The sequence below is a fragment of the Melanotaenia boesemani genome, chromosome 17 (assembly GCF_017639745.1).
Source record: "Melanotaenia boesemani isolate fMelBoe1 chromosome 17, fMelBoe1.pri, whole genome shotgun sequence".
Taxonomy (NCBI): domain Eukaryota; kingdom Metazoa; phylum Chordata; class Actinopteri; order Atheriniformes; family Melanotaeniidae; genus Melanotaenia; species Melanotaenia boesemani.
In genome coordinates, this window is record NC_055698.1 from 3,207,994 (window position 1) to 3,233,194 (window position 25,201).

A 25,201-nucleotide genomic window follows, 5' to 3' on the forward strand; every position below is an offset into this window, starting at 1 on the left:
GGATTCCTGGAAAGTGAATACCACTTTTACAACTTGTGAACATAGTGTAGATTTAATTTTTTCTGTGCTTTAATGAGAATATAAATTGCAAAAATAATCTGTATCAGTATTAACCATCAGTCAAAAAACTGATTCTTAAAGCCACACCACACAACATCATCAGATTTTCATACTGTGGTGGCCCTAACAACAGCTAATCCAGCATCCATCTTCATTCTGTCTTCTCTGAGATCTCGCCAGCCAGTACAAGCCAGATGTTGTCTCGTGTTGATATCCAGTTTCTGATATGTGACAGGGTTCTGTAAAGCTAAACAAGGCCATAACATGATGCTCTGGGCTGGAAAAAAACACTTGTGAAGTGGTTTCTTAGCCTCAGGAGTTTTAAGGTAAGAAAGTTATGTGGTGTTGCTTTAATATTGGTTTAGCCTCAGAAATTTCCAATCCTTATTTAAAACCTCAATGGAAGATTTCCCAAATAGGGACATTTCTAGTAGAATACACATTCAATAGGATTATGGATCTGGCCTAATTTACTGCTATTTTATCTATGAATATATTTTACTGACATGAGAAAGCTTCTAAAAGACACTTGAGAGAAAATGTTTATCCAGCTGTTCTACTGTTTTAAGAAACACCTTTAAAAACCTGAATATTACCACTTGGACAGGATTGTTTCAAATGCTTGAACATAAACAGAAATCAGCTGTGGAAACATGTCATACCTGTTGCAGTAGGCAAGACTTTTGCAAGAATTCTGAGCTGATAAAAGCTGGCTCTGACCACAGACTTATGTTTGTCAAATAAAAAAGTGACTGTCAAAAATGACTCCTAGGTTTTTTATGCAGGTTTTGCTATATTGGTGCCAGGGACCAAGATTAACTTTCTGGGCAATGCCAGCATGGCAGTCTGGAGGCCCAAGCAACAGAACTTCAGTTTTATTCTTTATTTTTAGAAGTAGGGCATTTTTAGCCATCCAGGACTTAACACCTGTGGGGACTCAGCTGAAGTGACTATTGGATAAGCTGCTTCTGTATTCCCCTTTTCAACTTAAACTTAGCTTAACGTTGCTGCCATCTTGCGGTCAGGAGTAATTATAGAGTAACCAAAAATCATATAAACTAACTGCTACTCTAATAACTTGTACTTTGTTTAGATATATAAATCAAACAAATAGATGATTATATGAATCCTTAAAAACATAACATCTTCTAAACAGTTTAAGAAGGTGTTAAGAGGAATCTGGCTTTTTCGCTTCCAAGAGATGTATATCTGTGTATCGTCTGCATAGCAGTGATACGGGATGCCACGTTTTGTAAAAACTGAACCTGAAGAAAGTGGGTAAACAGAGAAAAGATTTGGACCTACAATTGATCCCTCGGAAACCCCCCCAGGAGAAGGGGGCTGAACACGAGGAAAAAATACCAATGTTGACAGAGGAACTTCTGTTAGTGAGGTAAGACGTGAATACTTTTCTATACTCATGAGACCAATCATTTTTTCAGCCCGTGATAATAAGATGCCGTGATCAACCGTATCGAAAGCGGTGCTAGGATCTAAAATAACTAAAATAGTAGAGTTCCTAGAATCTGTAACACGAAAAGATCATTAAAAACTTTTAAAAGTGCAGATTCTGTGCTGTGGAGGGCTTTTTTTTTAAAACCCCACCGACATGATTAAGACCATGATCATTTCAAAGTCTGAAACTGGATAAAAACAATTTTCTCCAACAACAAATAAGAAATTCTATTGTCACCTGCGACCCATTAAATAAATATCCACCTGTACCGGAGAAATTAAAATATGTCATTTTTAACGCTGTTTTGTGGGTACCTAGCCTGTTGCAGGACTCTGCCCATGACTCCATCGTCTGGCTCCACAGTTTACGGTTTACGTATGGTGAAGGACCCAGTGGAAACAGAAACATTTTCCTCTTTTGGCCCTAGCCACTCAAGGAATCCTATTTTCTTCTTCTTCATGCTTTTTCATTATTGATCAATGGTTGTTTTGGGAGGTATCGCCCCCTACCGAAAAGTTGTTTTAATTATGTGACATTGAACAAAAATCAAAGGAACGTGTGAAATATTTTGGAAATCCCCGGCCGGTTAAACCAAGTCCTCCAGACTATCCTGGTGTGAATGCCCCATAGCTTCTTGGTGACAAAATCTTCTCATCTGTCTGAGTGACTTGAACTGAATTGCATATGTGCACCATCTTAAATCAGAACAGAATCAAGGTAATACGGTGAAAAGTCTAAGCCCTGATTTTATGAGATGTTAAATAACCAAGTTACACGCGAAATATAAAGTAAAAAGTTTGTTCAAATCACAATAAAATTTAGAGTGAATAAAGAAGTGTAATGTTAACTTAAAAAGGTCTTTGTCTTCAGAGCAGGTCCTGACAGAAAGTCCCCGTCATCGTCATCCTCAGCCTGAACTCTCATCATCCTGACATCAGTGAGTCGGTGTGGAGAGCAGCTGCAGCTGTCGGATCGGTGAGCTGCTGGATGGCAGAGCTCAGCCAGACTGGAAAAACAAGCCGACAGCAGGCCTGGACTTCTCCCTCAGCGTGGACTGCCAGGAAGAAGCTGGCTGGAAGGAGACGAACTCTGCTCATCTGGAAAATTGTGTCTGTTCTGGTCCACGTGTTTCCAGCTTGCTTTTTCCACAGTAGAAGGAAAAATTAAAAACTGGAAAAGTCCCTTGTTTTTCTTTATTTTCATTTCCAAAACTAAAATGAAAACTCGGATAACGAACCATTATTGGTTTTCAGATTTCTGATGAGAACAAAAATGGATAAAAATCCCAAAAACAGATGACCTGGAACTTATCTCTGCTCCATGAATACAGCATTTCTTTTCTTTGTTTCACGTGTACATCAAAGTCTTAAATGTTCACATCCAGAAAAAAGCAGGAGAAAAATGTGTCCTTCAGTGAAAAGAGGCCTGTACCGAAGCACAGCTGGGAACTACTATAATCCACTGAAAGTACTGCAATATAACTGGTTGATGCGAACATGTACAACTCCAGAAAAACGTAACTGTTATAATAAAGCCAGACCTGGTATCTGTACTGTTGTTGGTAATGCACGGAAATACAAAAATGCAAGAAAAGCAAGGAAAAACAATGTCTCAAAGATAATTTTACAGATTCAAATCCTTGCAGTTCCACAGGTAATTCTATTAATTTATTATCCAAAAACCTGAGGTCCAGGTGGGATGTAAATAAACAAAGATCAGTCTAATGTTTCTGTCTGCAAAATCATCGGGAACAGAATCAGTGAAAGGATGGAGCCGGTTATGAGACCAGCATCCGTTACCATGGTGATCCTCAGGTTCAAACAGTCAACTTTGTTGTTTTCAGCTCAATAAGCCACCGTTCTTACCTTCATTCCTCTGTCGCTGTGGATGCCCGAAAAATCTCATAAATCTCAGTGAAAGGTTACATAAAGTTTAACATCAGATAAATAAATGACTCAACTCTTGTTAAAGAGCAGCGAGCGATCAAAGACGGAGGATCAATCCAGCTGCTCCGTATCTATGGATACAGGTGAAAACAAAAACATCCTCCAACACATCGCATCAGTTTCATCTTCTTAGAGCTCATGTGAAACAAATTCAGGAAACATTTCCTTCTGGAGGAATTAGTCATGATGATCCGATGATTCAACACGGTTTTGGGAGAAGGAAGCAGAGAGAATTTCACGGTCACGTTACTCCTCTCAGACAACAAAAAATCCACTCAAGCTGCTGGTGATCAGTTTTTGTCATTTTTGTCCTCAACACAAATCAGAAATCACTCAACGGTTGTTTGATTTTTTATTTTGGCTCCAGATGTGAAAATGTAAAAAAACAAAAACTGCCTGAAAGTTTACTGACTTGTTTATGTTGTTTTGACTCCATATAATAATAATAATAATAATCTTTATTTGTAGAGCACTTTTCACAACAAGCTGCTTTACAAATCAATGCATTTAAAACCCTGGCTTTCAGGCTGCAGCCCCCAGACTCTGGAACGATGCCCCCGTCCTTCCGTGTGGTCGACTCTTTATGAAATTATTATGTTGTTTTATTGCAGCCATTTTATGAAAGGCACTTTGAGATTTTTATCTGTGAAAAGCGCTTTCTAAATAAACTTAATTTACTTAACAGATCTAAACCAACAAAATAACAATAACAGCAATGATACAAGTAGAAGTAAATCAGAAGAATATCTATAATATTTCATCTGGTTCAGTCTGGCAAAGCAAAGCTTTTCCAGGTCAAACACAACAGATCCTACCCATCAGGCCGTATTAAGAAAAAAATCTACAGAAATACATGCATTCCCACTGCTATCAGAGCCTTAAATAATCACTAACAGTTCCTGTTAATTTCGATGTAATTTTAACAGAAGTGTGTTTGGAGGGGATGCTGTGTGTCAGTTTAACGCTGTGGTTTGTCCCAACCAAGCTAAAGATGATGTTCTGTCAGTTACAGACAATACAGTTTTTCTGATTCGGATTGTAGAATGATTTCAGATTAAAAAAATGTGTTTAGAAGCCTCTTAAAAGACAGCGCTGAGTCATCCGATCTGATTTTCTCAGAAAGGTTGTTCCAAAGTCTTGGACCAAGAAAGTTCTGTCCACCTCTGGTTTTCTGACTAAAGAATGAGATCCTGAGCTGGTTAGATTTGTTTTAACAAAAGGAAACTTGACACAGACTAAAGTGACCCTTTATAAGAAGAAATATCTAATGGTTTAACTAGTGAGGCCAAACATGCACAGAGACCCCAGAAAAAACTTGTTTTAAATGTTTGAAACACTTCTTTAAACTAAACCATTAAAAAACCTGAAGACTACAGTAATATCTCTGCAGCCTGAGGAGATTATCCTGACATTTCACTCCAGCAGATGTCTTCAAATATTTCCTGTTTACTTTTCTTTTTTAAGACGTGTCTCTGACAGCTAATAGAGGTTACACAGCCAATATTGCAACCACTTGAAACCAAAAGTCTGGGTGAAGACAGAAGCAAGACTCAAAGAAAGGGAGGTGGTAACCTCCAGTCTGCTGTGTAAACACTGACACACAGTTGCATCAGCCCAACACACACAAATAAACCCACAGCTTGACTGGAAGTAAGCCAAATGTAGCTGAACGCTGCAGTAAACACACCAGAAGAAAGGCAACAAAGCAGGAAACATTTCCATGTTTCCTTTTAATACTGTCAAATTATTCCCTTAAACCACGCAGACAGCTGTAGTTCAGCCTAGCTGCAAACCAGGAAAACCAGGGTTTGAATTATTTTAATAATGTTTGGTCTGAGCAGCTTTATCCTTCATCACAGTCTGAACCCTCTATCGTTTCCTCTTTAGGAACAGTTTTCCAGGATCCTTGAAGGACTTTACATGTTTCTGCATTTTGTTCCGTTCTTTGTCCAGATGATCCCACACTGCTTCAGTAATGTTGAGGTCCGGGTTCCCGGGGCCGATCCGTCCCTCCATCAGACCTGTTTCCACTGATCTTCAGTCCAGTTCTTGTGTCATGTGACATACTCAGCCTTTTCTCCCTGTTTCTTGACAGCCACGTTTCCATGGAGACCATTTCTGATGAGGCTTATCCAGTTTCCTCATATGGTTTAAGGGCAGACCCGGCTTTCATCTAACTGATCATGTGGAATCAACTTGCAACTACTTTTGCAGGAGATGTTCCTTTTTCTTAAACAGGCACTGATTTCCAACTCTAAGTTGTGGAGCGAGTCGGTTATGAAGTGGTGAGGATGAGAATTAGTAAATCCAAACCTGAGACCATGGTCCTCAACCAAAAAATGATGGACTGAATGAGTTCCTGCCCCAAGTGGAGGAGTTCAAGTATCTCAGGGTCTTCTTCAGGAGTAAGGAAAGGACTCTAGATAGAGCTAGGGTGAAAAGCTCAGCCATCCAGGAGGAGCTCAGAGTGCTGCTGCTCCTCAGTGAGGAATCAGATAAGATGTCTTGGGTATCTGGTGAGGATGCCTCCTTGAGGAGGTTTTTTTCAGGCCCATCTCAGCAGGAGGAGACCCTGGGGAAGACTCAGGACATACTGGAGGGACTATGTCTCTCGAATGGCCTGGGAACACCTCGGGATCCCCCCGATGAGCTTGAAGAAGTGGCTGGTAAAAGAGAAGTCTGGGCTTCTTTGCTTAGGTTGTGATGCAGAAGATGGATGGATGGATGGATGCACGCAAGCATGGATGGATGGATGGATGAAAGGAAATCTTAAACCCATTACTACAAACATGGCATTGAGGTTTGACATGTGGTTTCACGGGTGTAACATCAGGTCTATAATGTAAATATGCATGTGTTTTGTATCCACTGAAAGTCCAGAATCTCAGCTAAAAGCTAATTAAAACCATTTCTATCACCATCAAACACGGTTAAGACAACTAACAATTAAAAGAGCAGGTAAACACCCGACGGCATGCACAACAGACAAACAATATCTCCACTGAAAGCACAAAACATCAAGTTTCACCAGGCTCCAACCAAGATTTACCAACCAAAAGCAAAGGAAGTGAAAATTCTTAAAAACATCATGAATTCTGTTTTAACTTTACTGTCTTGCTTCCAAAACTTCTGTCCATCGAGACAAAACTGCATTTACTGAAAAACTCAATTTCTCAGAGTCCTTCAAGAGCAGTTTTCTGAAGAAAATCAACATTTTCTGCCCGGTTACTTCGACTCGATTGGACGAAGATAAGTGACCATTATACACAGATCCACAAGTTTGCAATGTTCTGTCCAATTTTTATCTGCTTCTGAATAAAACTACATCACAAAAGAAAGAAGAAGAAGCGCTGGAGATGATTTTAAAGTCAGTGGGACAGAACTGTGTGTCTCAAGATTCTTCATTGTATGAGGAGGACCTCACCAAGTCATCCTTTTACCACTTTTTTGAACTTTTCATCTTTTGGCTACTGAAGCAGAATCTCAAAATATACTACAGGGCTCCAGACTAACATTTTTTACGAGGAGCACAGTGGCCCCTAACTTAAATTTTTAGGAACGCAAGCAGAAAATTTAGGGCCGCACACTGAAATCGCCTTTTCATTTTCACTGTATTAGTGATAAATACTTGAACAATAAATTCAGAAATTACAACACTTACAATTCACAGTTTTTTGTGCAGCAGTTGACATAAAAAAACATCTTACTGGTTGCACCACTACAAACAAGTAGATATAGAACTTATTAAATCAAATCAAATCAGATTTGATTTGATTTTCATTTTGTAGTCGAAGCAGAACGGCAACTTGGTCACCATCATCCCCCCATATGGCATGGTATGACTGGTCCATGTAGTTCCTGGCAAACAGCTTCAGGGACTGATGCTCCTCTCCAGCCACTACTGAGCTACCTCCTCAGTAAGAAAAGTAGCTATTGGCTGTCCTAGAAGTCACTAATTAGCATAATCAGCCTGGTACATATAGTTGTAATGGATGCTGCCATAAGTGTCTTTTGTTTTTTAATTAGGAGTCTGCAACATGTCACAACACTTTTAACTTTTTTAATATTTTTGTCCACACTGTTTATTAATAGACATTACTATTAATAAGCCAGCGCGGTATCATCCAGCAGCAGCTTTGTACATTTCATTTTCAGCCTGGTCATGTACCAGAGGTGAACGTTGTCTGCTCTGAATACAGCTGAGAGCTCCCCTGTGTACGGGGAGGGGTCTGCACAGCACCCGCTCCTCATTGGGAAGAGTAAACTACTGCCTCACATTAATTTGTCCACTCCGACAACAATGTGAACCTGTGGGAGGCAGCTGGGTCAATGGAGGCATTGTTCAAAGCTCTGGGGTCCACGGGTGGGGTGGCTGCAGAGCATCACTCACCTTGGGCGGTTTGAAGGGGTAGTCTGGCGTGAAGGCGATGTCTAGGAAAAATACTCCTCCCTCATACACAGAGCCAGGGGGGCCCAGGATGGTGGACCTCCATTCGTAGATGTTGTCTCCTTTAGGACCAGCACTGCATTTACAAAAACACACAAAATAAAGGATGAGAAGAAGCGTTTTAGACGAAGAGGTGCTGTAAAGGTGTAATTTAATTCCCTCTGCAGCAGCCAGTTTTTATAAGCTGCGTAATAAGCTGAAGTTTAAACCTCTGATCCATCCGGAAAAATCTCAGCAGTTTATATAACAAAGAGCGCTGCTGCAGGACGGGAAACTGAGGATTAGGATCAGCGTGGATGACTGATGTGTCTGGTGAGTGCGTGCAAGTGTGAAACACACACATAAACAGGAAGGTGTAGAGCAGCAGCATCTCTGTTTCCTCGCCGTTCATCTGCAGCTGCTGAGTTCCGTTATTGGCTTGATTGTTGCATCATGAACACACATCTGTGAGAAGAGAGGCTCTAATGTAATCTTATTTTCTGCTGGAATTAGGCCAGATGCCCCTGTCGGTTTCTTCTATTACTTTTACTTCCGTTACTTACAGAGCAAGAGAGTCAGTGAGAGGGAGGGCGAGGTGCAGGCCGGGGACGAGACGGCAGATAAATGAGTCCTCTCAGCACGAGCTAACGGCTCGATGTGGCTTATAGCAAGAATCTGTGTTTGTGTGTCAAACTTTTTTTCAGTGTCAGTAGTTACATGAAAGCACAGCTCGGTTTTTATTAAAGGAAAACGCTGCCGCTGGGTGAGAAAATTGGTCCTTCATTGTGGATTACTGCTACACGCTCTGAGGTCAGAGCAGGAATATTCATCCTTCTCATCTTTATGTCCAACCATGTTTATGATCAAATAATGCTGCATTCACTGAACAGCAAATACATATGTTTTTAGTACTGTTTGTTAATCTAATTTCCTTATTTGTCACAATCCATCCATCCATCCATCCATCCATCCATCCATCCATCCATCCATCAATTCATCCATTCATCCATTCATCCATCCATCCATTGTCTGACGCTTATCTCGGATTGGGTTGCGGGGGCAGCTGCCTAAGCAGGGAAACCCAGACTTCCCTCTCTCCGGCCACATTCACCAGCTCATCCGGGGGGATCCCGAGGCATTCCCAGGCCAGCCGAGAGATGTAGTCCCTAGAGCGTGTCCTGGGTCTTCCCCGGGGCCTCCTCCTGGTGGGATGTGCCTGGAACACCTCACCAGGGAGGCGTCCAGGAGGCATCCTGACCAGATACCCGAGCCACCTCATCTGGCTCCTCTGGATGCGAAGGAGCAGCGGGTCTACTCTGAGCCCCTCCCCTGATCACCGAGCTTCTCACCCCATCTCTAAGGGAGAGCCCGGCTCTTTCACAAACACAGAGGTAATAAGGTGTTGTTTATTTTTCTAGAAGACAGTGTTGTGTATATGTGTTAACAGCAGCTACCAGAGCAATGCAGCATCAGTAGGTTGGATTTATCTAGAAAACAAACAAACTTAAAGGGACAGAAAGTTGACTCATTATATCGCGCTCAGAAGAGACTATAAAAAGGTTTAATTAGTTGATCCTGTTAGTTCTCTAAAATCTAGATAAGACTAATTACAATCCAATTTTGACGGCTTTATTTTAATGAGCTTTTTTGACATTACACATTAGCTTTGATAAAAGCTAAAAAAAGAAAAGAAAAAACAACAAAATGAAGCAAAACAAACCCCCTACATCACTGAAACACTGCTTTAAAATAGCTGACTAACAGTTTCCTCCACAATGCCCAACTCACTCTATGTGACACCTAACCACATCATTTTTCTTCATCATTCTGGGTCATTTTATCAAATACAAGCACAAAGGAACCACTGTTTGTCCGTCAGGCTAGAAATTACAAAGCCTGGCCTTGAAAAACCCATTTAACCAACTCTTATAACAAGACAGACATTGCAAACAGTCCTTTTGGCCAGCAGCTCGTTTTTTCCTCAGCTAAGTTCCCACAGTGAAGTCTGGAGCATCTGGAAATATTTAGAGCGCTGCCAACGCTGCCTTCTTTTTCTTCTTCTGCAGCGTTGTTTAACTTGCTCTGACAGGAGGACACATTTGGAGTCTTGTAATGAAAGATCTACCTTTCTATCACCTGCCTCGGCCTGCTGTATTGATGGATCACTGAAAGGTACGGGCCTCTTATTAATCCAGAAAACCTCGGCTGTAGTCTTTAAAATCTTGGACTTGGTTAAAAAAATAGCAGAGTACAAGCCGGTGGCAAAAGAAACGGTGTTCAAAGTGAAAGGTAAGAGACAAGGATGAGCCTGGCTATTTCCCATGGTGTCAGTTTCCACAACAGAAGCCATTTATAATGAGAGTGGAGAAGCATGAGTGCCCCGTGAGTAGAGGAGTGTAATTAAGAGGAGGCTCTTTCTACATCCTTCAGCTCCCACATAACTGTCAATTCTCCACACAGCTGAGGCCCACATTAACAACAAAATGTCCACTGAGTACTTATTTATGTTTGCAGCACAACCTAATTGTGTGAAATTACCCTTTTAAATGATTAACTTGGTATTATCAGACTGTTTCTGATGATTAAAAAGACAGTCAACAGTCCATCAGTATAAAGAACTTTTCATTCTTTGTGCTACTAGTGATTAAACTAACAGGCTAAATAGAAGATAGCCAGTTTGTTTTCATGGGTTTTTAAAACTTGAGTACGTTTGCTAAAATAAACAGGTTGACTCATTTCTCCCTGAACACAAAGCCAGAAGTTAGCAGGTGTTTTTCCAGCAGTGTTAAAAGGGCTTTATAGAGCTGTGTTAGTGCTTGTGTCCTTCCTTAGCTAGGAGTTTAATTACAAGTTTTGACCGTATTTAGTATTATTGGATAATGATTCAGTGTTTGCAGATATCACACATTCTGCCACAATATGATTTTAATTCAGGTGAATTATCATTGGTCTAAAATCTTCACCCTCAGGCCTATATCTGTTCCTCTTGTGAAATAACATACCAAAATGAATGAAAACCACATTACTTCCAGTAAAAACCAGAGGACAGCAGCTCAGTTCATCTAGGAATGAGTACAGTAGTGCTAGGAATGACACCTCTATCAGTGGTCAGAGTCAGGAGGATCCAGGGATAGCCCCCACATTCACCTTAGAAACACCATGAGGACCCAGAGAGAAGTGAAGCCCAGCATAGTCTATGATAGGAAGAGTGAATCCTTCACTATAAACCTCCTTCATCTCCATGGAAACCAGCAGGACCTTCATGCCCTTCATGCCTTCAAACAAAGGCAGTCACAGGAGAACACGTTAGCAGAGTTTTTAGAGCTGGAATCAAACTTTTCACCACAAAACAGCAACAGTAAGACATGATGTCTGATTATGAGGCTTTATAAAGCTTTGTCTGTCCTTAGCTAGGGGTTTAAATTGCAAGTTTGAACACAATATTATGACGTTGTGTTCATGGAGGTAACCGGCTCTGTCACAAGTGTAATTCTTCACATACTTGCTTGTGTACTATGCCTGTTACCAGTAGATTCCACTAGGGGGCGCATTAGAGAACGTAGACCAGAAAGAGTGGCTGAATTAATCTGATGTGGTGACTATAGAGGACTCAACCCTGTGACCTTACATCTGGTTCTGACTCACAATGCAACCTGCAAACGCGTGGCCTTGATTTCTGAAGACGGCGCTTCAAACAAGCACGCGAGGCAGCCATGACAAACGCGTAATTAAAAGCAAGTACATTCTTAGTCTAAGTCTGATCCATCCTGGTAAGGCCTGAAAAACATGACAGACATTATCACCTATAAAAACCCATAAAACAGGACAGTGATGGTTAATTTTAACTGCTGTTCAAAGTTCTAATCTACACGAAAAAGTGAAAGATTATTTTAGCGACAACATTAATGTTTAGGAGTGACTTTGTTGCTGCTGATTTATTGTAATCTACTCAGACATACTAACAGACAACATCTTTTACCCGGGGCATCTTTTCTCTGAGGTCCCTGGATGTCTCAGGACACCGAGAACATGAAGATGAACCTGATCATCGTGGAGACATTCTTCATTCACTTTGGGGATGTTCAGCACGTAAAAGCTCTGTGTTTGGTACCTCTGATCTGGATTGACAGAATTGGATCATTTATCATAGAATCAATATATCAATGTGGATAAATGTATTTTAAAGACTAGCCTAAGTCATTACAAAGCATCTAGCCCATATTAAATGAGGATGTACTTACTGAACTTAGGCTACATTATTTTTAGATTTATAATGATGTTTGGTTTCATCTTGCAGCTGAGCTGGGATAATCCCAGTCCAGATGAAATCCAACTGGTTAAAAAACAACTATATAGCAGTCTAATTAAAGTTTAAACCCACATAACATTTTATTATATTTCAAGCGCACACCCTATTAATTTGAATATTAATTATCTGTAATGCAGCAGGACATCATTTCATACGTCTGCTCAGGGTTAAAAGAAACAGACTTCCTTCTCTCTCTTCAGAAAGGGCAAATCTTGTGGGAAAAAAGCTGCAAATCCCGTGGGAAGAAGCTTGGTGCTTTCCTCCAAATTCAATTTCCTCTCTGTAGTGCTGTGTTACTGAACAAATGGCTGTCTTATTAAAGGTTTAATGAAAAGAATCATGGTTGGATAGAGATTAACTCATTAATTAGGCTTTACTTTAGGGTTTAAAACCACAGTTAAGACGTTATTGTTAATATCAAAAGCAAGCACATTCAAAGTTAATACACTACAGTTTATAGCTCTATACCATCTATATTTAGCCTGTTTTGTTTTTTCTTTATGTAAAACTGCTTATAGGAGCTGAAGCTTTATACAGTACAGGATCAGAATCTGGTAGAAACATCATGAAAACATGGATCCATCCTGTCTTGGATCAGCGCTTCAGGCTGCTGCTGGTGTAATGGTGGGGGGAGATTTTCTTGGCCCACTTTGGACCCCTTAGTACCAACGTGGACTGGTTTAACCCTAAAACTCCAAGCCGTTGTTTTATTTTTTTTAATTTTCTTTGCTTTTTTGGGCCCCCAGTTTGGTTTTTTAAATGTAAACCAATCTGTAGATAATGGAGCTTTTATTTCCAGCCAGCACCAGACATGATGTTTCCAGCCTCAGCTGTCAGATTCTGAGGCTAAAATGATGTAAAATGAATGTATGAATAGATATAGCAGCATAAAGGTCGACCAGAAGAAGAAAGCATAATTTGTTACTAACAGAACTTTGTAGAAATAACACACAGATCAACAGTGGCCAAGCCTTTTCTCATCTCATCGTTCTCTCAAGTCTTGGCTTTCAGGAGAAAAAATCTTGGCATTGAAACAAACACACAACAGAAACTATTTCCATGTTTCCACTTTTTCCTCATTTCCAGTTATTCCTGCTACTATTTACCTGCTATCCTCACTAAACCAACTCCAGCTCAGCTGCTTTGTGGCGCCACCGTGCATCAGAAACGTCTTCTTGGCTTTATTCCAGCCATAGAGGAGCATTATTTTTCTTCTTTTCACACACACATAGAACTTTCTGCTCACTGGTTGATCTTTGGCTGCTCCTGATTGGACGTTACCGTCAATCTAAGCTCTCTGATTGGTGGAAAGTCTGACAGGAAGTGGCTTCATCATCATGTCCAGGTCTAAATAGAGGTCTCTTAGCAACATAGTAGTGATGGTGATGTTTTTATGATGAAATGTGATAAATAATGCTGTTATCATGGATCATTGTGGATTTACCAGATAGTCTCTGAATAAAAACTACATTTAGTGGCTGGATTGTAAACCTCCTGGACGGGATAGAAATGTCTGGAAAACTTAGGTAGTTCACCTAAAGGGTAACTATCTATCACAGTTTACCACACAGAGCTACACACTACCGTTGCTGAGACACTGGGGATGATAGAAGGGATGGTGCTTGGGGTCTAATGGACTTTCATGGGTTAAATTTTTCTTTGGGTTTGTCATGATAATCATTTTTACTCATGCAGCGCATCATTAAAAAGACAGAAAACCCCTTCCCAGGTTGCTGAAGAGAACTGAGACGGTTTTCTTTCAGTCACAGCCCAGCTAACAGTAAAACTCGGCTGACTGTAGCTCAGAAATCCTGAATGTGGCTGAAGTTTGAAGTAAGTCTGTGCTCATAAGTTACACCAGCCACAGCGCCACGTGATGGCTCGTTAGGACATCGGAGATTAAAAGATATGTCAGATTACCTTATTCAAACAATTATTTGGAGAGGAAAGGTCTGGTGGTCTGATTCCTGTAGAATCAGGTTCAGATGAGCTATAAACTGCAGCACAGCCACGGCCTTGTAGCAGCTCATACCTCACTTCTGATCTTAAACTAATCCAGAACAATAAATAATTATGGAACAGTTTTTGGAAAGAGACAGAGGTTGGTGTCATCAGCTGGGCTGCTGACTCAGTGTCTACATAAAATCCTGTCAGGTGAGTCATCATAGTTCTGGATTCTGAGACCATTTCAGCTGTTTGTGTACCGAGCATTGAAGCAAAACCACAAGCTGTGAGCATAAATCTGACCTCTGCTGCTGGAGAAGCAGCTCTGCTCCCGTTCACTGGGAGCTAGTCCTGGAAAATCTCATTTTAAAGGCAGAGAAGGATTAAAATATGATAGCAGGGATCACCAACTCCGGACCTCTTGGCCCAGTGTCCTGCAGGTTTTAGATGTTTCCCTAAAGCAACACACCTGATTTGGCTTGTTAAGTTCTGCACCAGCTCCTTAGAAGACGCATTAAATTGAGTCAGGTGTGTCGCAGCTGGGCAACATCTAAAACCTGCAGGACACTGGCCCATGAGGTCAGTAGGTGGTGATCGTTTTAATATGGTAACAAGATATGTGATTTTCCTCTTTGCTGAAGGAGAAACCTAAACAAGATTTTTTGAAACGTTGACTAATTATCCGTCCATCTATTTGTCTTTTTATCTGAGGTTGGGTCCATGAGGCAACCAGTTTAGGAGGGAGATCCAGCAATGCTCTCTAGCTCCTCCTGGGGGATCCCAAGGTGTTTCTAACCCAGAAGGGATAAATAATCGCCTCCAGAGAGCCCTAGGTCTTCCCCGGGTCTCCTCCTTGTAGGACGTGCCCAGAAAACCTTATCCATGAGTCATCCTGATTAGATGCCTGGACCACCTCTGCTGACTCCTTTGGATAAAGAGGAGGAGCTTCACGCCATTCTACATCTGGATGGTCTGATCCATCAGGCTCAATCTGACCACCTTCCAAAGGAAACGACCCAGTGACCATGGATGAGGATTAGAATGAGGACAGACCAGCAAATGGAAGGTTTTGCCTCTCAGCTCAGCTCCTCCTTAACCACAACGGACTGGAGCACCAAACTAATTCACCTAATATTCGGCGTTTAGACTGAGGTGGAAACATGTAGAACGAGCTGAAGGAGCTTTTTCAGCTTTTAAATATTTTCAGTTATGCGGACATTTGGCTGAAAAGCAGTTTTAGTTTAAACCAGCTCTGTATCACTTTGAATTGCCTCGAACATGAAGCGTGCTATACAAATAAACTTGCCCTGCCTTATTGTTGGGCACTTCAATTCAATTTGTAGGTTTTGGCAACCGTTAATGTTTTCACCAGATTTTGTTCCAGTTCTTCTGCTTGAGCCAGCAGCAGATTTCTCCTCACTGGTGTCAGGTGATATGGTTTCATCGTCAGGAAACCATTAAATTATTTTATATAAATTCCCATGGTAACCCGTCTCCTTTTTATAGAAATATTCTACAGGCTGCAGCTTAATTAATAATTACATAATTATTTTAAGTCCTTGCTTCCAGCTTATAGAGCTAAAAGAAACTGTTTTACTCATTTATATTTACTTTAAATCACTTTAATTTTCATCTCAGTTTAAATTTTTCCCCAACATTTCTAAGACTGACAGGTTAATAAAGTAGCTGCTACATAAAAAAAACTAAATGAGATTAAATGTTGTAAGGAAGCCTGGTCGGCTCTGTAAAGGCCCAATAATAAACCTGACACTGACACAAGCACTAAATGATGTTTACTGTGAGAAGACAGAAGCACAAACAGGACAGTTGAATGAGCTAACAAACGGAACTAAAGGACAAAGTAATGAGAGTGTGCCGAGCTTCATCGTTCCTCATCATCAGACTCTCTCTGCTCTGACATGCAGATTAGCAGCTCTGGAGCAAGACTGGCATGTTCCCATCAGTCAACATCCTCAATCATTTTTCCTTAGGACTCTGCCCAGATAGCAGGTGTGTCTGGGCCTAGTCTGAGATACTTATGGCATTTATACCTCAGTTTCAGCACTAGCAAGTGTTGTGTAGGCCACATGTGGCCAAATATGAAGAGCTGGCTTGGACATAGTTTACAGTAATTTCCTTGTGGGCTTGTGGTGGTCATGTGGTTAAATTCTGGCAGCCACACTCGCATAGAATCCACCCTGTAAATCAAGGCCAAACAATGCTGCAGAAGTGGACCAAGTACGGGCCAAACAATGCTGCAGAAGTGGACCAAGTATGGGCCAAACAATGCTGCAGAAGTGGGCCATGTACGGGCCAAACAATGCTGCAGAAGTGGACCAAGTGCGGGTCAAACAATGCTGCAGAAGTGGGCCACGTACGGGCCAAACAATGCTGCAGAAGTGGACCAAGTGCGGGTCAAACAATGCTGCAGAAGTGGACCAAGTACGGGTCAAACAATGCTGCAGAAGTGGGCCACATACGGGCCAAACAATGCTGCAGAAGTGGACCAAGTACAGGTCAAACAATGCTGCAGAAGTGGGCCACGTACGGGTAAAACAATGCTGCAGAAGTGGACCAAGTACGGGCCAAACAATGCTGCAGAAGTGGACCAAGTATGGGCCAAACAACGCTGCAGAAGTGGGCCACGTACGGGCCAAACAATGCTGCAGAAGTGGACCAAGTACGGGCCAAACAATGCTGCAGAAATGGACCAAGTACGGGCCAAACAATGCTGCAGAAGTGGACCAAGTACGGGTCAAACAATGCTGCAGAAGTGGGCCAAATACGGGCCAAACAATGCTGCAGAAGTGGGCCAAGTATGACGTTGAATCGTTATCAATATTATATCTTATTGTGATCAAACTTGTTATTTACGTCCAGATAAATTATATATAAAAAAAAAAGATAAATGTAAAAATTTGTTCCTTTCTTCGTGATTTTCAAGGTTGGTGACATGATGCAGAAAGCTTTTAAACAACTATGAGGATTTTTTTTCTGTCTAACAGTATGTCTCAGGATAACCTTTATTGTTCTGGGTGTAAAACTAATCAGCAAGTCTCTCAGTGTGTTTACTCACAGTTCAGTTTGAAGCTTTTGACTCCTCAGCGTCATACCCACCAACAGACTCTTATTACTGTAGAAGCTCAGAGGCTCTGCGTAAATGTCAGCGACTCACCGAGGAGTGAACAGAGGCTACGCCACACAATCCACTACAAACAAGTAAATAAAGGAAAGCAGCTCACACACCGACGGTCTGTTGGGAAAAAAAGGCTGACGGACTGAGAGGAAGGAGGGAATGCAGACATTTCCACAGTGTTGACACGAGCAATTTGTTTGAACTACTGTGTTTACAGTTTTCTCTCAGCATGTGTGTGTTTCATCCCAGTTATCAGGCAACTAACACAGTTCTGACCCAGTTTCAAGTGTTTATTAGTAGAAATAATCCATCATAATCTAACTGGAAAAAGTCAAATAAAAACAAATTGAAGCGTCGTTTGAAAAAGCTGCAGAAAAAGCTGCTTTTTATTAGCCTAAAAATTATCATGATCTGTTAGTCCGGGACAAAATTACACAGACATATTACAGACAAGTAAATAAATGAAAGAGGGCCACACACTGAAAGGCAGAATCACTGACAGGAAGGAGCAGACATTGATCTGAAGGAAAAAGAGCCATTAGTTTTAGTTTTTTTCCCCCATTTTACTTAATTTGATCCATTCCTAAAGATCGTTCACACCAATAAGTTGGGGTTTCCTTTAACCAGGAAGTGTCAAATTTAGCACATCATAGTTTATATGATAACAGCTTGATGTTGTCCTAAAAGTTCTGGGTGGAATTAACAAAAAAATATATAAATATATCACAGCATTTGATGTTTTGTTTTTGGGACCTGGGATTTTTGCTGTACAACAACTTTAAAACAAACACTTAAATAATCTATCTCACAAACAATAAGCTACAATTTGGGACTTAGAATAGATATTTGAAAATAAAATTACCCAACAAAATATGTCCTCTGCTGCATATGTCAAAGGAAGAAAGAACCTTAAGAAGTTGAGACTTGTCATGACTGAACCTCAAACTAACAGATTCACGTGTGACAGACAGAATAGTCACTCAGAGCTCTTGAAATTACTCACAAGGAATAACTTTTAGTTAGTATTAACCGGCAACTATGAACTACCAGAGCCATCCTGGAGGATGCTCCTCGCTAGCCAATGGTGATGGTTAGATCAAGGTCTGTGGGAATAATCCACTGTAAAAAGGCCTCAGAAGAAGGTGAAATGTGTAAATCCTTGTGGGATAAAAGCTGTTTGGATTCCTTTGTTGCTGTGGCTGAAAGGAGAAGGTGTTAGCTTGCGGAGGCCTTTGTCCGTCTTCGCTTGGTTCAGTGATGTGCACACGCTCAGTGAGAGCAGAGGTGATGCAGAGGTCTGATTGGAGGAAGGTCAAGCAGGGTGTTTCTCCAACACCCCTAACCTTTGAATCAGCATTGAAGCAACTGCATCTTTCCCATTGTCTTGAACACGTTGCCTAGCAACATCACATCCCTGCAGTGACTGTGTGTGTGTGTGTATCTTCAGTGCTGCGAGATGCATTCCCATGGAAACGACAACAGTGATACAAGCAGACATAACTAAGCTAACAACTGATAAAAGTAAGTAAATTTTATTTATATAGCACTTCTCACAGAGAAAACTCACGAAGTACTTCACAGGATAAAAACATAAAAATACAAAAATACAGCAGACACCATACAAATAATATAAAAATGTCAAATAAAAGCAGCTAAACATTTAATTAAAACGCAGCATCAGGCTATTTGAAATACCTGCCCAAACAGATGCGTTTTTAACTGCTTTTTAAAAATGCAGCAGAAGAGGCTGCTCTTAACTCAAGAGGTGGTGAATTCCACAATTTTGGGGCAACAGACTGAAAGGCTCTATCACCTCTGGCTTTTAACCTGCTTTGTAGGACATAAAGTAGTAGGGATTTAACAGATCGCAGTGACTTCACAGGGTGGTAGAAGGAGAGATCAGCTAAATATGGAAGAGAAGACAGGAGTAATGTGAGAGAATTCATGGGATCTGGACAGAAATCTGGCAGCCGCGTTCTGGATTAACTGAAGGCGGTCTAATGAGCCTTTACTGAGGCAGGTGAAGAGGGAATTACAATAATCAGGGTGTGATGAGATGAAGGCAAGAATGACTCTCAAACGTTGGCCCTAAAAAAAGTTCAAGCAGTCATGCAAAGAACTGATCTGTTCTGTTCCTTCCGGGTTAGAAGATAAATAAAACTGCAGGTCATATGCATACATTTGGTATGACATACCTTCAAATTTAGAGATGATATCACTGGGAGGAAGCATGTACAATGAGAACAGAATGGGCCTAAGACCGAGCCCAGTGGAACACCACAGGAAAGTTGGACGAGTGCTGACTTATGGTGGCCGACTACTAGGGATGTCACGATTACAAATTTTCTTGGTACAATTATTGTCAAAGAAATAATCAGATTTTACAATTAATACGTTCAAATCAATTTCACAGAACTATAATGCGTAAAATCGTCTGAACACTCCTTATGTCTATTAGTTTTATTTATTTCAATCTTTTCAAGACAAAATATTTAATTACTATAACCAGGGTGCGATTTCTGAAAAAAACCAGAGGGTGGATAATTCTGATCATTTTATATATATAAATATATATAGTATAAAAATAAAACTAAAACAACTTATGAAAAATGCAAGGCTTTTCTATCCTATAAATTGGCTGCAAATCTTCCATGATTACTTTCCACCAGGATCCTTCCTCATCGTACAGCATCTGATGTTGGTCGTCTCTTAGCAGGAATTTATGGGCTGAAGCTGTCTTCTGCATCTCGTAGAGAGCAGCATTTCTCATAGAGGTTATATGAGCAACTAAATTCCAGCTGTGACTGAGTCACTTCACTGTATGTCTGTTAGTGCTTTCAGACAAACATAGTTTCTGTTCTGGTCTGTAGTCTGTAGTATGTAGTCTGACCAGTCTGAAGTCTACTCTAAAGTCCCAGAACCTTTCTGGTGACCCGGCCCACGTTTACACCACAGAACTAAACATAAAAATCGGGGCATAAAAGTTGATGGTTAAGTCATCAGGCTCCATTATGACCTTTGGTTTTCCAGAATAAATCCAGATGACTGTGAATTTTGTGTCTGCTCAGCTGACAGCAGTCATTTCTCCCACTCAGCAGCAGGTCTACTTAGGTGATAAAATAAAATCAGTTATTCCATCTTTGGCATAAACAACTTTTATATTAATTCTGCAACGTGTGGTTACTTGTTCAGAGTCTGAGGTGGCAAAACCCAACCAGCTCCTAAAAACTGATAACACAGAATCTGTTCAGGAACAAGCTCCTCCTGCTAGCTGTTGTGTTTATTTTTGCTTTGGGTGTCTCAGTGAACACGGATGGTGGGAGGGCTGAGCCTGCTGGTAACCATGGAAGCCCAAGGAGAGCATTTGCAGTGCAAATTAAAAAAAAAAATCCTGGTTTTTACAAAAATAAATCATTATAAACAGCAAATTCTAATAACTGATAAAATCGACTTTCGCTCGGCCCTACCTTGCAGTCATTGAGTGGACCATGAACTCTTCTGGACATAAAAAGTAGTTTAAAGTCAGATGTGAGTTTAAAGTTTGGAGGAAACTGTCTCATGCAGCAGGAAAATTATCCCAACCACAGCAGTAGATCAGGAAAATTATCCCAACCACAGCAGCAGATCAGGAAAATGATCCCAACCACAGCAGTAGATCAGGAAAATGATCCCAACCACAGCAGTGGATCAGGAAAATTATCCCAACCACAGCAGTAGATCAGGAAAATTATCCCAACCACAGCAGCAGATCAGGAAAATGATCCCAACCACAGCAGTAGATCAGGGAAAATGATCCCAACCACAGCAGTAGATCAGGGAAAATGATCCCAACCACAGCAGTAGATCTACACCAGAACGGCCTGAAAAAGAAAAGAATTGACGTGTCGACGTGATCCAGTCACAGTCCAGACTTCAGCCTAGTTAAAATGCTGTGGTGGGACCTTCAGAGAGCTGGACATTAAACTGTCATGAGTGGGTCAAAATCCTTCCACGGAGATGAGACATTCACAGAAGAAATAATTCATGTTTTTCCTGTTAATGATGGTTTAACAAGCCTATATAAATAATGGGGTGCACTTAGTTTACTTACCTAGATAATATTTTATTATGTCTTCATATGAATGGCCTTAAAATTTCAAGGCTATAATTTCTTTCATGACGACAAATTATCACAGACCAGCATACATCTAGCAATATTTATTCCCCCCAAAAAACTGTTGACATTAATATAATACAACTTACTGGAGCAAATGGAACAAAACTGCATCTCACACATTCAGCTTTAAGGTTCATAAACTCTAAACAGGTCCTTCAGGGACAGATCAACAAACATGAAGCTATTAAATTAGCTAACAAGATCGTATGAAAGGACTCGAGACGCAAATAACTTCCTAAATGTTAATGACAGGCCTAAAATCTAATATACTTTCTGCATGCTCCTTTTAATGAGGCCGGAAATAAAGCATCTGTTGTTTAACGGTGAGCACCAGCAGGGCAGTCATGGGGAAACCAGCAATCATCTTTACTGATATATTTCATTTTAATTACCCAAACAGGAGAAATCATCTTACTGTACATATGTGTGGATGTAGACGTGTGTGCTTCTGGACAATATCCATCCATCCATCCATCCATCCAGAGTGTTATATGAGATGAGTAAAAGTTACTGCGATAATTACTGCCGGATGTTCTTTCATGTTCATAGATGCTATTCTGCATACCTTGGTTGGAACCTGTGTTAATTTGACTTCCTGTTAAAAAACATATCCCTCCACCATTACACCAGCAGCAGCCTGAAGCGTTCATCCAAGGCAGGATGGATCCATGTTTTCATGATGTTTCCACCAGATTCTGAGCATCTGACTGTGGAGCTGAAATGGAGACTCATCAGACCAGCAACGTTTCTCCATCTTCAGACAACTGCTGCTCGCTGGAAATTTTCTCTTCTTCAGAACATTCTCTGGAAAACCTAGAGATGGTTGTGGGTGAAAATCCCAGTAAATACTCAGACCAACAACCATGCCACGTTCAAAGTCTCTTAAATCCTCTTTCTTCCTCATTCTGATGCTCAGTTTGAACGTGATTGGCTGGTTAGATTTTTGTGTTAAATAGGTGGACCTAAATGGGACTGTAGGGGTTCCTTGTATGTTTTTGGTGTAGCAAAGAGGTTAAGATTCATATTTATAGTATCACTTATGCCAGACCAAAGATTAGTTTTCATTTAAAGAGCAAAGGATATTCGGGGTGTTTGTCTTTTGAAATTATGTTTTCTAACTTCACCAAATGGAATTTGGTAAATTCAATATTCCCAGTGGGATCCACACCATTGATCTGTTGTGTCGAAATTGGCAGTAATGGACATGATACAGCTGAGAAAACCTTACGGTATGAGTAACTTCACCTAAAATTATACATCATGGTTTAATATACTCCGCTTTAAATGTTAACTCAGCAGCACACAACTATTTATGTGCAGCTATAAGAGATTAATGGCATTTTAACCACTGTGTGTCTCGTAATCTGAACCAATAAATTCTTTGTTGTGGCAGCCAGTCTGGCTGGATGAGTGTGTGAGTCTCTGCTGTGCAGGGCAAAGCCAGCAAACTTCCACATGTAGCTGGCCAGAATAAAACATGTTTCTAAAAAACAGCTTCCTGCAAAGATACAGAGAAGACCACAACTAATTCCACTCTAGTTTACCAAGATAGAACAAAACAAAACCATTTCTGGAGCCGCTGCTGTCCAGCAGTGTCTGGAGGCTGAGAAACTACTTTACAACTTCTTCTTCCGGGACGCAGCGTAACGTTGCAGCTGAGTTTTCTTCACAAGCCACATCGCCGCTAGAGTGAATATAAACACACCAGCCGTTTTGAACACGCTCTGTGGCTGATTCGGCAAAGAAATGCAAGAAGACTTTATCGGAGGAAGAAAGGAAAACAAAGAAAGGGACAGAACAAGAGATAGATAGAGACAATAGTCAAGATAAGACTATCTTTAGCTGTCTTGGAGCGATCTCAGTGCAGGCAGGATGAAGATGGATGCTGGATTAGCCGTCGGTAGGAGACGGGTCACTGAGAAAACCTCCAGAAGTTCAGCAGTGAACTCTGAGTTTTTATTAGCTGTGCGTAATAATCATCAACATTAAATGAAATAAACACATAAAACACATGTATGATGAATCTATAAGCATAAGTTTCAATGTTTGGATCAATTTAGTGCAAAAATCAACTGTTTGGTGATATTCTAATTTATTGATATGCACCTGTATACGGCTGGTTGATCGGTCATAAACGTGGTATATAACATCAGCAAAGAGGAGCTAATTTTCAGCATCTGGACCGGTGACCTGTCCAGGTGTGCTCTGCATCTCGCCTGCTAATTGCTGGGATAGACTCCAGCTTCCCGTGACCCTGACTTGAAGTAAGCAGAACAATGAATAAATGACTGAATGAATGATCAATCCATATTTTTTATTTGGATGAATGCTATTGGCTCACTGATGGTTAAATCAATGTCTTGTTACACCCTTACTTATGTTAACCTTTTCCAAAGGCAACATCAGATGATATTTACCATGCACGTCCTTCCTCATCATAATGTTTTATAAGCGAAAGTGTAGCTGTTACAATTTGTATAAGGTGGAGTCAAATAACATTTAAATAAAATATCAATGAATCCCACGGGTAGATCTACGAGAGCGGGCTCATGAAGGTCACAGAGACCTGCTGACTCAGCTTGCTTCCATCCTGAACCACTCATCGCCGTGCAGTCGATGGCAGAAATGAACACATTGTCTTTGGGGCTAAATTAAAAACAGCCTGGGTCACCGTAGAGTGCTGCTGCCTTATTAAATCAGCTTAATGTTCAAGGCTTTATACGTAAAGAAAGCGTGCGAGCATCAAAGAAAACACTGGGTGACCTTCAGAGATCACATAAAAAATGGCCATCATGACACCATTGATTAGGTTGCACTGTCAGCATTGATTTTATGTCACTCTTCTATTGAGCATAGACTGCAATCACTCAGAGCCAGAAATGTTGAGTCTCTCTGTGATTCATTGCCTTTGTCCTGTTGATCTGTCTGCACAGATACATTCAGTTTAAGCCAACACGATGATGAGCTCATGCACACTGATCAAAAATCAGACCATAAAGCTCTACGGAGTCATGCAATTTGTCACACTACTAGATTCAGTAGTGGTCCCCAAAGGCTAAAGTCAAGCTTAGTACAGAGGAAGCAAAGGTACTGGCACAGTATTTGCTATGTGGCATGACATCTGGAGCAACAGTCCCCTCAGTTCTTCAACTGGTTGTATCACTGAGTCCTTTTTCAGGTGAATCATGCTAATAGTGAAGAATCTATTTATTCATGAAAGCCACAAAAACCGAGTAAGCAGTGTTACCAGACTGTGTTGATGAAAGCTACTGTTCATAGCTGTAATTCGGTAAAAGAAATAGCAGTCAGGGTTGGTTTTCTTCCGTGATGTCTAGAAACAGTTGTTTCCATGTCAGTAGTGGAGGTAGGAGTCAAGGAATGAATGGAAGACTCCAGGTTATGCTAAGCAACTGACAACAGCACACAGACTCCTTATGGCTTTTAAAAATTGAATGTACAAATTTTTAGTTTAGACATGTAGCAAATCCTGCTTGCTGGATCTTGGATATATCATGCCCAGGATCTCCAGAAGTGGTTTACTGTCAGTAGTCCACCCCACTTGGAGGGGAATAACAGGTTGTGTTCAGCTCCTCCAGAAAACAAACCTTCTCCTTCCTTTTCAGGTATAAACATGTAGGGTCTGTGTGGGAAGTCAATAGTTCTCCATTTATGCCGAGAATATACTTGTTTTAAATTGTGCATGCACATGTTTACTGTGTTTTGCATTTGTTTGAAGCATCATTTGTGCATGTCCTCAGAAATTAACGC

The 25,201-nt window shown here is 40.8% G+C and overlaps 1 protein-coding gene across 1 annotated transcript in view; it reads right to left on the reverse strand.

Annotated features, from left to right (window-relative positions):
• Nucleotides 1-25,201, reverse strand: part of LOC121628290 (ubiquitin-conjugating enzyme E2 E2-like) — a 94,153-nt gene that overhangs the window by 18,475 nt on the left and 50,477 nt on the right. Inside the window, exon 4 of the mRNA XM_041967306.1 lies at nucleotides 7,853-7,985. Coding sequence (XP_041823240.1) covers nucleotides 7,853-7,985 — 133 coding nt within the window. The remainder of the gene's footprint in view (nucleotides 1-7,852; nucleotides 7,986-25,201) is intronic.